The sequence below is a fragment of the Macrobrachium nipponense genome, chromosome 28, assembly GCF_015104395.2.
Source record: "Macrobrachium nipponense isolate FS-2020 chromosome 28, ASM1510439v2, whole genome shotgun sequence".
Lineage (NCBI taxonomy): Eukaryota > Metazoa > Arthropoda > Malacostraca > Decapoda > Palaemonidae > Macrobrachium > Macrobrachium nipponense.
In genome coordinates this window covers 15,665,478-15,681,048 of record NC_087217.1, presented here as the reverse complement: position 1 = coordinate 15,681,048, position 15,571 = coordinate 15,665,478, and the positions used below count along the sequence as shown (strand labels likewise).

The following is a 15,571-nucleotide window of genomic DNA, read 5'->3' as shown; positions in this document are numbered from 1 at the left end:
CGGTTTAATCATTTTCTTATGTTTTCATCTATTTAATCATTTGTTAATTTACTTTTTTTTAATAAGTGGGGCCTCTTACTTCTTTATAATGGACACCATATTCTTTGGAAGCTTGAATTTCAAGTCAGTGGCACCTGTGGTAGGCTTATTCAATATGAATAGGCTTCGTCTTCTGAATTAAAAAAAAATATTCCATCAGCCGACCATAAGTAAAGTAAAATAACAGTTGCATTCTAAATTGCCAACAGAATAACCAAGACAAAATGCAATTTATTTATAATAAATCAAAGGACAGATAGCATCAAATAACAAGAAAAAAATTTTCATTGTGAGTGACAGCATAAAAACGATATTATAAATCAAATATATATTCTGCATTATCAATGGATTAATGGAGATGAATTGTAATTTAAACTGTACGTTCTCGAACGTCAATCCTAACAGGAAGTGCTTATGAAAGATTATGGTTTATCAGAAATTACTTGACCGTTAAGTGACACAGATAAAGGCAATAATAATTCAGTTAAATCCCAAATTAACTAAACAATGAAGATGATTGAGTAATTGATGTTCATCAATCTTTAGAAGAAGAAAGGAAGGGACATTAAATTTTCTTCATTAAAATTGAAGGCAGGAATCACCTGCGCTCATGAATAGTGATCATGGATCTAGATCCATATTAAACACCATTGGTAAAGACAGACAGGTGTTAATTTAACTCAAGAGCAAGTTTACGCTAACTTGACAGAGCTTTTGCGATCATTCTAGTTTCTAGTTTCCGTTTTTCTTGCTGATTAGAATGAAATTAATCACTAGGAACCACTGAAGCTATGGTAGATTCACATCAACTGTGCATCTGATGTCTAGGCCAGTCCCTGATTGGCTGTTGATAAGCCAGTCAGAGGCCTGGAAACTCTCAGCCCCTCGAGAGAGTTCACATAGGCACGATGTATGTTCCAACCTCTCCTGACGGATATTTTTGAAAGACGTATCCCCCATGAGAAGTGGAACACACACCCTGCCTATGTGAACTCTCTTGAGAGACAGAGTTTCCAGCCCTGTAACTGGCTTATCAGCAGCCAATCAGGAGCGTCGTAAGGGGCGGGACTAGACATCAGATGCACAGTTGATGTGAATCTACTATAGTAAAGGTAACCTAAAGAGTTTAGACTTTAGAGGGGGGGTTAAGGGGGCAGTACCCGGAATACTCACTAATAATGGGAATAACGAATGGCTAAAAGGGTCTGAGGATGACACTATCTCATTCTTAGGATTATTTTCTTTTTTAATTTCATGATTCTACAGTACTTTATGCCCTCTGTCCACTCATAAGCAGAGGGGCTGTCGAAAAGATTATCATTTTAGTTTTGTGTAAAATAAAATATTGAGGCGGCTATTTGTCTGTCCGTCAGCACTTTTTCTGTCCGCCCTCAGCTCTTGAAAATTGCTGAGGCTAGAGGGCTGTAAATTGGCGTGTTGATCATCCACCCTCCAATCGTCAAACATACCAAATTGCAGCGCTCTACCCTCAGTAGTTTTTATCTTATCTAAGATTAAAGTTAGCTGTGATCATACATCTGGCAGCAGTATAGTAAAGGCCACCAACGGGCCGTGGCTGCAAACTTCATGATCCGCTACTCATATAGCCTTATATGCTTTACAGAAAACTTGATTGCGCCAAAGAAACTTACAACGCTCCTGATTGGCTGTTGATAAGCCAATCACAGGGCTGGAAACTCTCTGTCTCTCGAGAGAGTTCACATAGGCAGGATGCATGTTCCGCCTCTCCTGAGGGATACTTTTGAAAGATGTATCCATCAGGAGAGGCGGAACGTACATCCTGCCTATGTGAACTCTCGAGAGAGACTGAGTTTCCAGCCCTGTGACTGGCTTATCAACAGCCAATCAGGATCGTCGTAAGGGATTGGCCTAGACATCAGACGCACGGTTGATGTGAACCTACTATAGTGCATCTATTACCAGTCAAGTGCAAGAACAGGATACCAGTAACTCACCGAAGGACGTGACGGCGTTGCTGACGATCACCAAGACCCCCATAGCGACGAAGAACCTCTCGGCCAGCGGGTTCATCCCCACCATGTAGTACGGGATGCTGATGAGTACGATGGGAGTGACGATGCTCAGCGGGATCTCGGCGACGTTCTTCGCCAGGAAGTAGACGTCTGTCCGGTACATCCCGTTGAAGTGTTCCCGCAGGAAGATCGGCAGCTGGGCGCAGAATGTCTGTGGCCGAGAAGGGGGTCCTTTTTTTCATCTTATTTGGCTGATATGGCTAAGTGTACGTGTTCTCTGTAGTGTATATACTCTAATTTTAGTGTTTCACTTACACGTTTTCATGTTTACTTTGGGGAAATTAAAACAATAGAAAGAAATATAACGTTAACTGAGAAATGTGACTGTAAAAATAAAAAAAATTACATGTTAGTGTTTCACTTACATATTTTCATTTTTACTTCAAGAAAATTAAAACATCAGAAAGAAATATAAGGTAAATTGAGAAATGTGGCGGTAAAAAAAGAAAGAAATTCAGTGGCATTAACGTTGAAAAAAGATAAGGAAAAGGGAAGGCACTATATCCAGTTTACATTTGAAGTTAATACACAATTGAAGTAAATTATGCATATTTGTTTGTGATAAATAAGGATGACAGAACAATTGATTTACTTGCATTTAACAAAAGGAAATGAGTCTTACTTTGCGGTTTTGATGTAAAAGAACGATAGCGAAAGAAAGAGATGCTAAAGAGATGCTAAACTAAGAAAAATAACAGGAAGTCTGTAAGCAAGGATGGTGCAGCACCCTAAACCGAACTTGCTACACAACCCTCACGCAAGGAAAATAGTTAGTATTTTGTTAAATGGGACGCTGCCATTCTGAAGGCGACGCCCTGACGTACATTAACGACTCCGAAGACGCCGCCGAAGCTGGTCTGAGTGACCATGATAAACAGCGCCCCATTGATGTTCTGGACGCCGTTCTGGTCCGGGTTTTGGTCGAGGTAGATGAGCCCAACGAGGAGGCCGATCAGCTGTTGGAATAAATCGAATGAAAGAGGCACTTCAAAAAGAAAATATATATTTCTGTATGTTGAATGAATCATGCGTAAAAGTATATCTTAGTTTTTACCAGACCACTGAGCTGATTAACAGCTCTCCTAGGGCTGGCCCGAAGGATTAGATATTTTGACGTGGCTAGGAACCAACTGGTTACTTAAAAACGGGACCTACAGGTTATAGTGGGATCCGAACAACATTGAGAAATGAATTTCTATCGTCAGAAATAAATTCCTCTAATTTCACGTTGGCTGAGTGGAAACTCGAACCTGAGGTCGGTAGTCGAACACGTAACCGACTCGCACAACGAGGAACTAAATAAATCTGCCTTTGCTGGAGCAGGGAAGGTTGGAGTTTGATGGAAGATATTTGTCCGAATTTGTCATTGTTGAAACTGGGAAACCTTTTCCATGCTGAACTAAGTGTCAGTAATTTTGTGACAGGGGACATTTTCCTGTGCTGAATGAAATTAACTTTGTTTAACGAGGCCGGCATGAATTTATTGTTATTGAAACAAGGAGGGCTTTACTGTGTTGAATGATATCCCTGTGAATCTTTCATTGCTGAGACATGGATGGTTTTCCATTGTTGAATGAATTCTTTGGGAATTGGTCATTGCTGAAGCATGAAAGATATGAGTTTGATCTTTCATGAAGCGTGTACTTAAAATTATTCGTAGGGGTTAGCGAGTTTCCGTTCGTGTTAAATAAATTAACACAAATAGCCTTTTGAGGGATGGAACCGAGAATCCAGAACATCACCATTATAACATACAAATATTCATGAACTTGTTATCGTTGATACAGGGAAGATTTTTCCTTTACCTGAAATGAATCAAGGCACACATGATTTTGCAACCCTTGAAAAGGGGTGAAATTTTAACTGAACTCAGTACTAGTCCCTGCATGCATCAGCTGTACGCTTATTTTATACTTAAGCAACACGAATTGATATTAAATCTGCCATCACTTGGGAGAGATTCATGTTAGGCAATATATCAGTGAATCTGCTGTAGATAGAGAGATAAATTTTCATATAAGCTATGCAAATTAACTAAGATTCTGCTGAACACGGGCTAGTTTTGAGCCTCCATTATAAAAAAGCGCCTCAGCGGCGTGGTTGGTATGGTATTAGCGTCCCATCTCGGTAGTCGCGGGTTCGATTCTAGGCCATTCCATTGAGGAGTGAGAGATGTGTATTTCTGGTGATAGAAGTTGACTCTCGACATGGTTCGGAAGTCACGTAAAGCCGTTGGTCCCGTTGCTGAATAACCACTGGTTCCATGCAACGTAAAAGCACCGTACAAACAAACAAACAAAAAACATTTTAAGAGCTACGACCACTAGACGGCAACTTACAATTGCCTGGAAGATCTTGACACGTAGCACCATGATTTCTCTTATGTTTTCCATAACTGCTCGGTTCAGGACAGGCTTGAACTGGGACCACCAACCCACTTTGTAAGGAGACTTGGCAACCTAGAAGAAACGAGGAATTATATAAGCAGAAAACACGACTAAGTAACCAGTGAGTTGAATAAAATTTAATGGTTTCTTAAAGGAATTTGATCACACATATCAGTAACTGCCACTTACGAAATTACTCTTCGAAAGGTACAGGTGTTGACTTATTTGCTAATGGTAATAAATGCCAGATATGATAGGTTTGAATATCATCAGAGGAAGGTTAAATCAGCTGTTTGGTAGACACTTGCGAAATGATGGGGTAATTTTATCTCTTTGACGTGAAGTACAGTTTGTTCTGTTCATGTTTTTATGGTAATCAACTTAAGAGGAATAGATTTTTCTGAACTAAAGATGACCGCGCGCGCGCTTCAAAATAAGAAAACTTGGATAACTCAGGGAATACAGAGTAAGGAAGATCATTTCACATTCTAGAGGTAAATGGATCGGAGGACTGATCAAACGGGTTTGACTTCGAGTTTGTAACTTCCACTCAATATTTGCTGGGTTGCGAGATCTGGCAACAAAGCTATATAAAACAATGAACCGTCATTACCAACTGATCAAACAGTAAATCTACCTTCTGTTCACTTCAACCATTAATATGTAATGTTCATTTGCAGACAAAAGTTGATGTTTAGATACAATATATTCATGTTGCACTCATAACTTAGCAACTTACCTGTATTAACTATACTCTGTTTTTTTCCATCTGTGTATCCGCCTGTGATGTTTTGCATGGTAACACTGCGTCCCAGGCTTTAAATAGTAACGCTATGTGCAAGTTTTAGGTAAATAAAAGGATATCTGGGCGTAGATTTGCAACTGAAAAATGTTTTAATAATTTACTGTATGCGAATTACACCGTTAATATTCGAAATAGGATATTATTATTGTTGAATGGAAGCTAAATGTAACTATCTAAAGCCCGGGACGCAGTGTTACCATACGCAAACACCACACGCGGGTGGACAGATGGAAAAAAAAAACAGAGTATAGCGTTCATTATCCTAATCAAGCATCAATAAAGGAAAACGTGAAATAGCTACAGAAAGCTGGAGTTTGGTAAACAGCTGACTGCATCGACGCACCTGCACATGGGCGTCCAAGCCGTGATTCCCTCCATTTCCATTTTGAGAATTGTCCTTAGCTGCTTGGAGAACATCCTGGCCCGAGGAGCTCTTCTCGAAGGCGTCGCAGACGTTCTCCACGAAGTGTTTGCACTCTTCTTCTCTCCCCGGCTCGATGGCTAAGTTCCCGACGAAGAAGTCGGCTGGGTTGTAGCTGTCTGGACAGGCCTTGCCCATTCTGAGTCACGGATTGAAGAAGTTAGTGAATAGATCAGGAAACCAGCTCGCAATTGCAATGCAACCGTTTAAGATTTATAGGTCATGAGATGCTCGATAAATTGTTTCAAATACGGTAAAATTCTGAGCCAGGCCATGGATTAAAGAGGTTAGTGACAGAACAGGAAAACACCTCGCATTTGCAATGTATCTGTATATAGATTACAGTGAATTAAATGATTTATAAGTCATGTTTCAAGTGCGTTAAAATTATTATTTTTTGCTAGCAATTGAATCAATCCGTATAAAATTTACAATAAAGGAAAATAATGCTCTATAAATTATGTTTCAAGTTCGTTAAAATTCTATATAGTTACTAAGCAATTGCAGTACATCCATACAGAATTTATAGGCAATTAAATGCTCGATTGTTTCAAATTCTATCTATATATCTATCTAGTTTTTGCCATATCGAATATTAATAATCTACTACTCAGCGGTCTGAAAATCCAGGCAGATGTTTATCGCCTTTTCTGTTTACCCGGCAAAGAACTGGAGGGCGGTCTCTGTCGAACCCAAATAGGCAGTTCTCCCCTCGGCCATCAATAAGACCCGGTCAAACAGGGCGAATACCTTTGGATGGGAATAGAGTCAATAGACAGTGGTGAAGAGTGTTCTTTGCTTGATGTAGAGAAGATAATAATCATAAACTCAAGAATGTAAGTTCACTATCAGCAAATTTCATTGTAATATCATTTACCAAGGAAGGAATTACTTTTACGTGACATAACCATACACACAATTGAATAACATGGGACTACTTTAGACAATCGTGAGAAGTCTTTTCCTTTATTACTTTAAAAAATAATCATAAGCTCAAGAATGCAAGTTCACTATAAGCAATTATCGTTGTAATAGCGTTTACCAAGGAAGGAATTACTTTTACATGACATAGCCATACACATAATTAACTTTACATCATATAAAAGATATGAAATGGTTATCTCCAAAACAAAGCTTAAATTCACCCAAAAAAAAAAATTAGATCTCTTCTATTGGTACGATATCTCTAAACAGAAAAGAAACATTTCCAGGGTGATAAATTCAAAAGTAATTAAAAAAATATTGCTATAAGTAAAAAGGCATTCGTGTTAGCAATCCCAGACCTCGGAACTTGGTTGGTGGATCGTGCTGATGATGGTTTTGCCCTTTTGGGCCAAAGTCCTCATCACTTCCACGATATTCTGAGCCATGAAGGAGTCCAGACCTGTCGTCGGTTCGTCGCAGAACATGAGAGGAGGATCGGTCAGAACCTGGAATAAAAGCGCAATTCTATTTATGTTAGACAAAGTCAACACTTTCAGAAGCCAATGTTAAATTTGATTTACTCTAAAGACCCCCATACGCTGAACGATTGTCTGAACGACAGTCTGTATCGTTCGCAAAAGCACTGTAAATGGGCTTGTCTGAATGCAAAAGTGGGCGAAACTTCGTGTCTGAACGATCTCAGCGGGAATCTGTCACGACCAGGTTGCTGGCTTGCGACTTAAGTCTGTCATACACAGGTCGTTCAATGTAGTATGTGTTTGTCTGCCGATATAAAGCTGTCGCGAGCGTCTCTTCTAGAGATGATGCCATGTCTTCTGCGAGACAAAATCTTTGTTCAGACTGAAATCGATGCGGAGATCGTTCATACTGTATGAATAGTGTGTGTGTGGGTCGATAACAACAATCGTTCAGACAGTCGTTCAGACAATCGTTCAGTGAATGGGTCCTTAATGCTAAAAAGAAGACACAAAACAACACAGCTCCAGCCTTAGCGATTCCTCAAAGGTGCTGCATCCATTCCACGGTTCGCCCGAGGCCGTTCTCGATCTTCGGCTCCAAATGCTTGACTTCTGAGGTTGGGAAAGTAACGACTAGCGGTTACGTCCTCGGAATCCAGAAGGACTAAGAGCAGATCGGGCTGCCCCTCTTTTTCCTCTCACTGTATACTTTACTTTGCCTTTTCCCTTAATATAACGTATTTGCATTTTATTATTATTATTATGATTTTTTTTTTTTTTTGCTCTATCACAGTCCTCCAATTCGACTGGGTGGTATTTATAGTGTGGGGTTCCGGGTTGCATCCTGCCTCCTTAGGAGTCCATCACTTTTCTTACTATGTGTGCCGTTTCTAGGATCACACTCTTCTGCATGAGTCCTGGAGCTACTTCAGCCTCTAGTTTTTCTAGATTCCTTTTCAGGGATCTTGGGATCGTGCCTAGTGCTCCTATGAATATGGGTACGATTTCCACTGGCATATCCCATATCCTTCTTATTTCTATTTTCAGATCTTGATACTTATCCATTTTTTCCCTCTCTTTTTCTTCAACTCTGGTGTCCCATGGTATTGCGACATCAATGAGTGATACTTTCTTCTTGACTTTGTCGATCAACGTCACGTCTGGTCTGTTTGCACGTATCACCCTATCCGTTCTGATACCATAGTCCCAGAGGATCTTTGCTTGATCGTTTTCTATCACTCCCTCAGGTTGGTGCTCGTACCACTTATTACTGCAAGGTAGCTGATGTTTCTTGCACAGGCTCCAGTGGAGGGCTTTTGCCACTGAATCATGCCTCTTTTTGTACTGGTTCTGTGCAAGTGCCGGCATTCGCTTGCTATGTGGTTTATGGTTTCATTTTTCGTATTGCACTTCCTACATATGGGAGAGATGTTATTTCCGTCTATCGTTCTTTGAATATTTCTGGTTCTTAGGGCCTGATCTGTGCCGCTGTTATCATTCCTTCAGTTTCCTTCTTTAGCTCTCCCCTCTGTAACCATTGCCATGTGTCATCGCTGGCTAGTTCTTTAGTCTGTCTCATGTATTGTCCGTGCATTGGTTTGTTGTACCAGTCCTCTGTTCTGTCTGTCATTCTCCTGTCTCTGTATATTTCTGGGTCTTCGTCTACTTTTATTAGTCCTTCTTCCCATGCACTCTTAGCCACTCGTCTTCACTGGTTTTCAGATATTGCCCCAGTGCTCTGTTCTCGATGTTGACGCAGTCGTCTATACTTAGTAGTCCTCTCCCTCCTTCCTTTCGTGTTATGTATAGTCTGTCCGTATTTGCTCTTGGGTGTAGTGCTTTGTGTATTGTCATATGTTTCCTGGTTTTCTGATCTATGCTGCGGAGTTCTGCCTTCGTCCATTCCACTATTCCTGCGCTGTATCTGATTACTGGCACTGCCCATGTGTTTATGGCTTTTATCATATTTCCGGCGTTGAGTTTTGACTTGAGTATCGCCTTGAGTCTCTGCATGTATTCTTTCCTGATCGTGCCCTTCATCTCTTGGTGTTTTATATCCCCTCCTTCCATTATTCCCAGGTATTTGTATCCTGTCTCATCTATGTGTTTGATGTTGCTCCCATCTGGTAGCTTTATCCCTTCAGTTCTCGTTACTTTGCCTTTTTGTATGTTGACTAAGGCGCATTTTTCTATTCCAAACTCCATCCTGATGTCCCCAGATACAATCCTTACAGTCTGGATTAGGGTATCTATTTCCTTGATGCTCTTACCATACAGCTTGATGTCGTCCATGAACATCAGATGGTTGATTCTGTTGCCTCTTTTCTTGAGTTGGTACCCGGCATCCATCTTCTGTAGTACTTTTGTCATGGGAATCATGGCTACTACGAAGAGTAGTGGGGACAGTGATTATTATTATTATTATTATTATTATTATTATTATTATTATTATTATTATTATTATTATTATATTATTATTTAAATTGTGTTTTACTTTACTTTTCTTCTTTTTTTCTCTACATTTCTCTTTTAAACACGAGAGAATTTTGCTGAGAAAGCTTGCAAAGAAGATTGATGGCCCTTTTACAATTTCAAATAAAATTTGTTCTATATTTAATAACAAATTAAAAATTTTATGACAAAGAATTTTGTTATATTAAACGACAAATTACAAATTTTTTGAATTAAATAACAAATTAAAAAATTTTGTTACAATAAATAAATTACAAATTTTGTAATGTTAAATGACAAATTACATATTTTTTACATAAAATAACAAATAAAAAAATTTGTAACATGAAATAACAAATTGCAAACTTTGTTATATTAAATAACAAATTACATATTGTGTAACATTAAATAACAAATTACAGATTTCGTAACATTAAATAAATTACAAATTTTGTCACATTAAATAACCAAATATACAGAAGAAGATAACGAGACAATCCTTACCTCACAGGCAAATGCCAGTCTCTTCGTCTCTCCTCCAGAAATACCCTTGAGTCTGCCCGGGTATCCGATCAAGGTGTTCGCGCATTTCGCTAAATTAAGCTGGAAAAAAATGGATTCTATTTCACTCAAACATTCAATTATTTCTTCGTGTTCTTCACCTCATCAATTAATTTCTGGTTCAACTATTCCTTCGTATAATTTTTCTTGGCGTAGCTATTATTGTACAATCACATGTGAGATGACCCAAATTCGTCTTATCTAATCTAAATAGGGTTTCTCTCTGAATCTCTTGAATATTTTCAGATCCACTGAACTTCTTACGATCTTGAACTTCTCTACGGAATAAAATCATGTATTGCAGAATATATACATAGCCCCCTTTGTTCATTTCAAAGTAATAACAATAAATAATGTATATCTATAGTATGTCATATCTTCCTTTTTGGTTTTTAATCTTTAAAGAGTCGTTTCAATATCTTCAAGCCTCCCATTAATCATAATGACCTCCTCCCACCCTGATCAAAGAACCCACAAGATCCATGACTCTATTTGGACATTCAAACAATATCAAGTATAATTAACACTCATAAGACCAGTAAAACCGCTGAAGTTAACAGATCTGTTAATGTCTATATCTTATCTTTACAGCCATCGTAGTGGATTTCATGTAGATACACAAATTTTGTGTAAAAAAAAAAATCTTTTCGATACACTGTGAGCTGAAAAGAACCTCAGATGATGTTTTATTTGGACGAGCAGATGGCCACGGAAATAAACAGCTACGGAGGGAGTGGACGGCACAATGTTATCCAACCGACATACGCAAAGACAAACGGAAAGATAAAGAAATAGATAGATAGTTAGATAGATAGATAGTTAGTTAGAGAGATAGACATGAATACTCGCCACTAACTTCTATCATGACTTCTTCCACTCTCGCCATGCGATCTCTGCTAGATATGTCACTGTCCATTCGAAGGTTGGCCTGTGAATTAAAAAGATATCAACGTGATTCAGTGAAATGCGTGGCAAAATGAATCAGCCACATTTTTCACAAAGATAACTTAGTTTGTGGAAAGACAGCGGTCTGAATTATGTTTTGGTTACGATAGAGATCTTTACCTTATGCAAGATCTCATGCCGAGTGCCCCAAAAATACAACGCTGATAAAGCAGATTGACACTTCTGATATCCCAAAGACTTTCATAAGAATGTAATACCCGATAAGCAGAGAAAGAAACAAAATTCTTTTATGACTGAACTATGGTGGTATTTAAACCACAGAATGCAGTGTTTCCTTACAGATTCTGCCATCTATTCATGAACTTAAAACAAAGAAGACAGCAACCTGTTAAAAATTTCAGTAGTTTTTTAATGAGATAGATTGTGATGAAGAAAACGGGCAACAGTCGTGGATTCTGATGTACTTCTCGAGGAATAAGCTTCAAAACTATTCTTATACATTAGAAAGGGTCCATACTGCAGTTCTTATTGAACCTTGCATAATTCTAAAAGTATCATCTTCCAATATTCAAACAATGTTACTTGTACTTTACTTGACAACAACAACAATAACAACAACAATAATAATAATGGCGAAACAAATCCACAGTTATGTAGGGGTACAAATATATTCGAAAATAAATCGATATTTGTACCCATACATAGGTGTGGGGATTTATTTCTCCATTTCAAGACTCATGGTACTATGAATATTTTCTAATAATAATAATAATAATAATAATAGCTTTAAAATCCCTAAGCAAAATTACATTCGTGATTCTAAAAATACCATATTTTGTTTAACCTAAAAACACGAAAGTCTTAGTTCGAGACTAATTGAACTTAATGATTATTTTACCGCCTTCTCCAATAGTCCCAACGACCTAACCTTAAGCCAAACTAAACCCCCTCCCCTTACCTGGAAGGTGAGTTGTTCCTTAACGGTCAGGGTACCGACGAAGAGGTCCTCCTGCTGGACGTAGGCGGAGCGGCTCGTCAGGAGATTCGGGGTCACCTGGCGCCCGTTGACGTAGAGTTTACCTGAAGGGGGAAATGGAAGACGAGAGGTCGCTAAGCAGTTTGTCATTTAGCGGACGAATAAAAAGTTAAGGACTAAACATTAAAGTATTGGATTTGATCTCCTTAGTAAGAAAAAATGAGATGTTCTTACAATGTTATTGTCACTACTATTACTAATACTGACACTACTAATACTAATACTACTACTACTACTAATAATAATAATGATAATTATTATCATTATTATTATTCTAAGACTAGCAGAAAGGCCTCTCTTAAGGCACAGTTTGTGCAGGTTGTGATATGAGTCCTTTTTAGCAATTCTCTCTCTCTCTCGCTCTCTCTCTCTCTCTCTCTCTCTCTCTCTCTTTTAAAGGTTTAGGAACTCGTTACCATCCTCTGTACTTCAAGACATTAGTCTTATTTCACTTGTCAAGGAGAGCCTGATGAGATTTTCGAGGAGTTGATAAGTTTACGTTCATTATTAGCATCCTTTCTATCTTTTGTTTTATTTTCCTTACATATTCATATCATTACTGATAATGTAATATGCATATATATACACATAAACACTTATATACATATTCATATATAAGTAAATATATTCGTTTATGTATGTATGTATATATATATATATATATATATAATATACATACATACATATATATATATCCATATATATATATATATATAATATAGTATGTGTGTGTGTACACATATATGCATATAAATATATAATATATATATATATAATATATATATATTTATATATACATAGATATATATATATATATATAGACTATATATACACGTATATACATATTATACATAAGTAAATATGCATATACACATATACAAATGCATATTTGTTCAATTTACAGACATTTAATGCCTGAAAAGGTTGAATGCAAAACTTTGTTTTGAAAAATAATCACCACACTCAATCCTATATTCATAACATCACTATAAGAAATAACGCAAAAATATCGGAAAGCCGTATAATTTACCTTTGATCTTGAGGGCCTGGTCGCTCCTGAAGGTGAGGCAGTTTAGGAGCGTCGTTTTGCCGGCACCTGACGCCCCCATGATTGCCAGGAGTTCCCCTGGGCGGCACACACCTGTCACTGGAGAGGGGGCGGTGGCAGGGTGGGGGGTGGGGGTGGGGGGGGGGGATAAGTCTTACAGAAAAGTTGTGTTCAAACAGTTTCTAGATAATGGTTTAATTTAGCACTAAAGACTGCAATAGAATGTCATACACACTTGTATGTACGTATGTATGTATGAAACACTTGAATAATGGCTTTCAAATATACGTATGTATGTATGTATGTATGTACGCATGTATGAATGCATGCATGCAGCACGTAAATTTTCAAATACGTATGTATGTATGTATGTATTCATGTATGCAACACGTAAATAATAGCTTTCGAATACTTAGGTATGTATGTATGTAACACTTGAATAATGGCTTTCAAATACGTATGTATGTATGAATGCATGTATACAGCACGTAAATAATTACTTTCAAATACGGGTATGTATATGTATGTATGTAACACATAACTAATGGCTTTTAAATACTATTTTTTCTTAAATTATGATCCACTGACTGTAAAGATTGAACAATTGGGACGAAAGTTTTAATCTCCCAATTTGATCTTGAAGCCCTCTCAACCACCACGACTCGAATACTAACTATAAACCATCGTAATTCACTAAATATGAAACAGAAAACAAAGGTACCATTTCTTAAAATGTGTTTTTCGGAGACTTTAGTCCTCTTGCAGCACCCCTGTAGCACGGGAGCGTAGACGTTCAGATTTTCCCAGGAGTAAGTCAGCCTCTCCCCTCTTTTCCCGCTGGCTTCGATCGGCAGCGATGTCTCGACTTCCTGCAGGAAATGGCGAAGAAGAAGAAGAGTTTAGCCACAATGTAAACAAACGAAGAGGGAGGATGTTTAGCTTTAATGAGCGTAATGCGCCTCTGCAGACTGTTAAAACGCCGTTTTCAATATTAATGAATAAACTTCAGTATTGTGGAATGAATTAAACAAGAATGAATGTTTTACCGATACATGAAAGAACCAAAAAGGCCGATTACCGTGTACTGATTTTTGATCATTCATATCTTGTGAGCTAAAATCTCATTTTTTAATGTTACTTTTAAGCAGTTAATGAAAGCTTTCTTATGAAAACATTAAATAAATCATTCTGAGTTTTCTTTGAAAATTTTTTGCCAAACTTCGAATCGTCAGAATAGTTATAATCTCTCCGTATCATCCGCAAACCACCGGTGCTTAACCTGTTGACAACTCAATTTAGTATAAGTTCAACGAATCATAAGTTTTGATCTCAACCAACTAAGCTAAAAACAAAACTTTATGTTAAAAGTTCTTAATAATTTCCACTATTCCAGAGCCTTTGGCTTTTGAAAATTGTTTTTGCATAACTGGATATCAGCCTGATATCTAAAATTATATTGTATCTATGAGTTCTATATTAAAAATGCTATATCTTTCTGACAGTTATTTCACCAAGTCTTCAAGATGTGAACATTGCTGACGCATACCAAGCCGTGATTCTGGTATATCTCCTATCAATTATTTCTTTATGATATTATCACTGAGAAAATATTGTTCATTTACATAACATCTGACTGAACCAGGTAGAAAATGAAATCATTCTTTCTCCTAATATTTAGTCAAAGACAAAAGATAAAGAGATCTGCATACAGCGTTATGACACAGCGCTGATAAACCTTATCTCTGATGGTATTCGGAAGATTTCGAGATGTCACACGCATACAACTTTTGACTTCCAGGGCCTCGTTTTCAGATAAATTCGATGTTGGATGTTGGATGTCCGTGGTATTAATTGCTAACAATTAACAGAGAAGGTCAAATCAAAGTCTTTAAGATTGATAGGCCTAAATTTATATAGGAACCATCAAATCTTTACTCTATAAATGCTTGATTCCTCTTCGAGGCATTCTCCAACTGCTTACAGAACTGACAAATCATTACAGTGACAAATCCAATTAACCTACGAAATGTAAGTTCAAATTATATTCTTCCATAAAGGTTGATGCACTTTTCTTCTCAGGGGTTGAGCATGATTCGAGATGGAGTTGAAAGGTTCATAAACAGATATATCAATAGTCTCATACGCCTTTGAAGTCCAGCGAGAAAATATTACAGAAAAATTTCTTCTTTTCATTTCACTTTTCCTATGAGAAGCAGAAATCAGACCATCCAGTGAGTTTTAAATTATTTATGAAGAAAAATTTCAATAAATTCACCACGTCATTTGATTTGATACACTCTCCCGCCTTTTTCGTAACCATATCAAAAATCGCGGTGTGACTTGCACTAAGACTTGACTGATTAGATAGCAGGGCTATTTCATTGCCGTTCCGCTGGATCCTATCTTTTCGGGTAAGATTAGATAAGAAGGGAGATGATATAAAAGTTTTTTTAATTGTTT

The 15,571-nt window shown here is 37.6% G+C and overlaps 1 protein-coding gene across 3 annotated transcripts in view; it reads right to left on the bottom strand.

The window, feature by feature from the left end:
* Positions 1-15,571, bottom strand: part of LOC135201455 (protein white-like) — a 122,865-nt gene that overhangs the window by 105,727 nt on the left and 1,567 nt on the right. For all 3 annotated transcript variants that reach the window (XM_064230411.1, XM_064230410.1, XM_064230412.1), the window contains exons 2-12: positions 13,833-13,980; positions 13,094-13,210; positions 11,986-12,107; positions 10,978-11,049; positions 10,065-10,163; positions 6,990-7,136; positions 6,365-6,456; positions 5,629-5,845; positions 4,433-4,552; positions 2,918-3,049; positions 2,016-2,244 (exon numbers count right to left, since the gene is read on the bottom strand). In XM_064230411.1, coding sequence (XP_064086481.1) covers positions 2,016-2,244; positions 2,918-3,049; positions 4,433-4,552; positions 5,629-5,845; positions 6,365-6,456; positions 6,990-7,136; positions 10,065-10,163; positions 10,978-11,049; positions 11,986-12,107; positions 13,094-13,210; positions 13,833-13,980 — 1,495 coding nt within the window. The remainder of the gene's footprint in view (positions 1-2,015; positions 2,245-2,917; positions 3,050-4,432; positions 4,553-5,628; positions 5,846-6,364; positions 6,457-6,989; positions 7,137-10,064; positions 10,164-10,977; positions 11,050-11,985; positions 12,108-13,093; positions 13,211-13,832; positions 13,981-15,571) is intronic.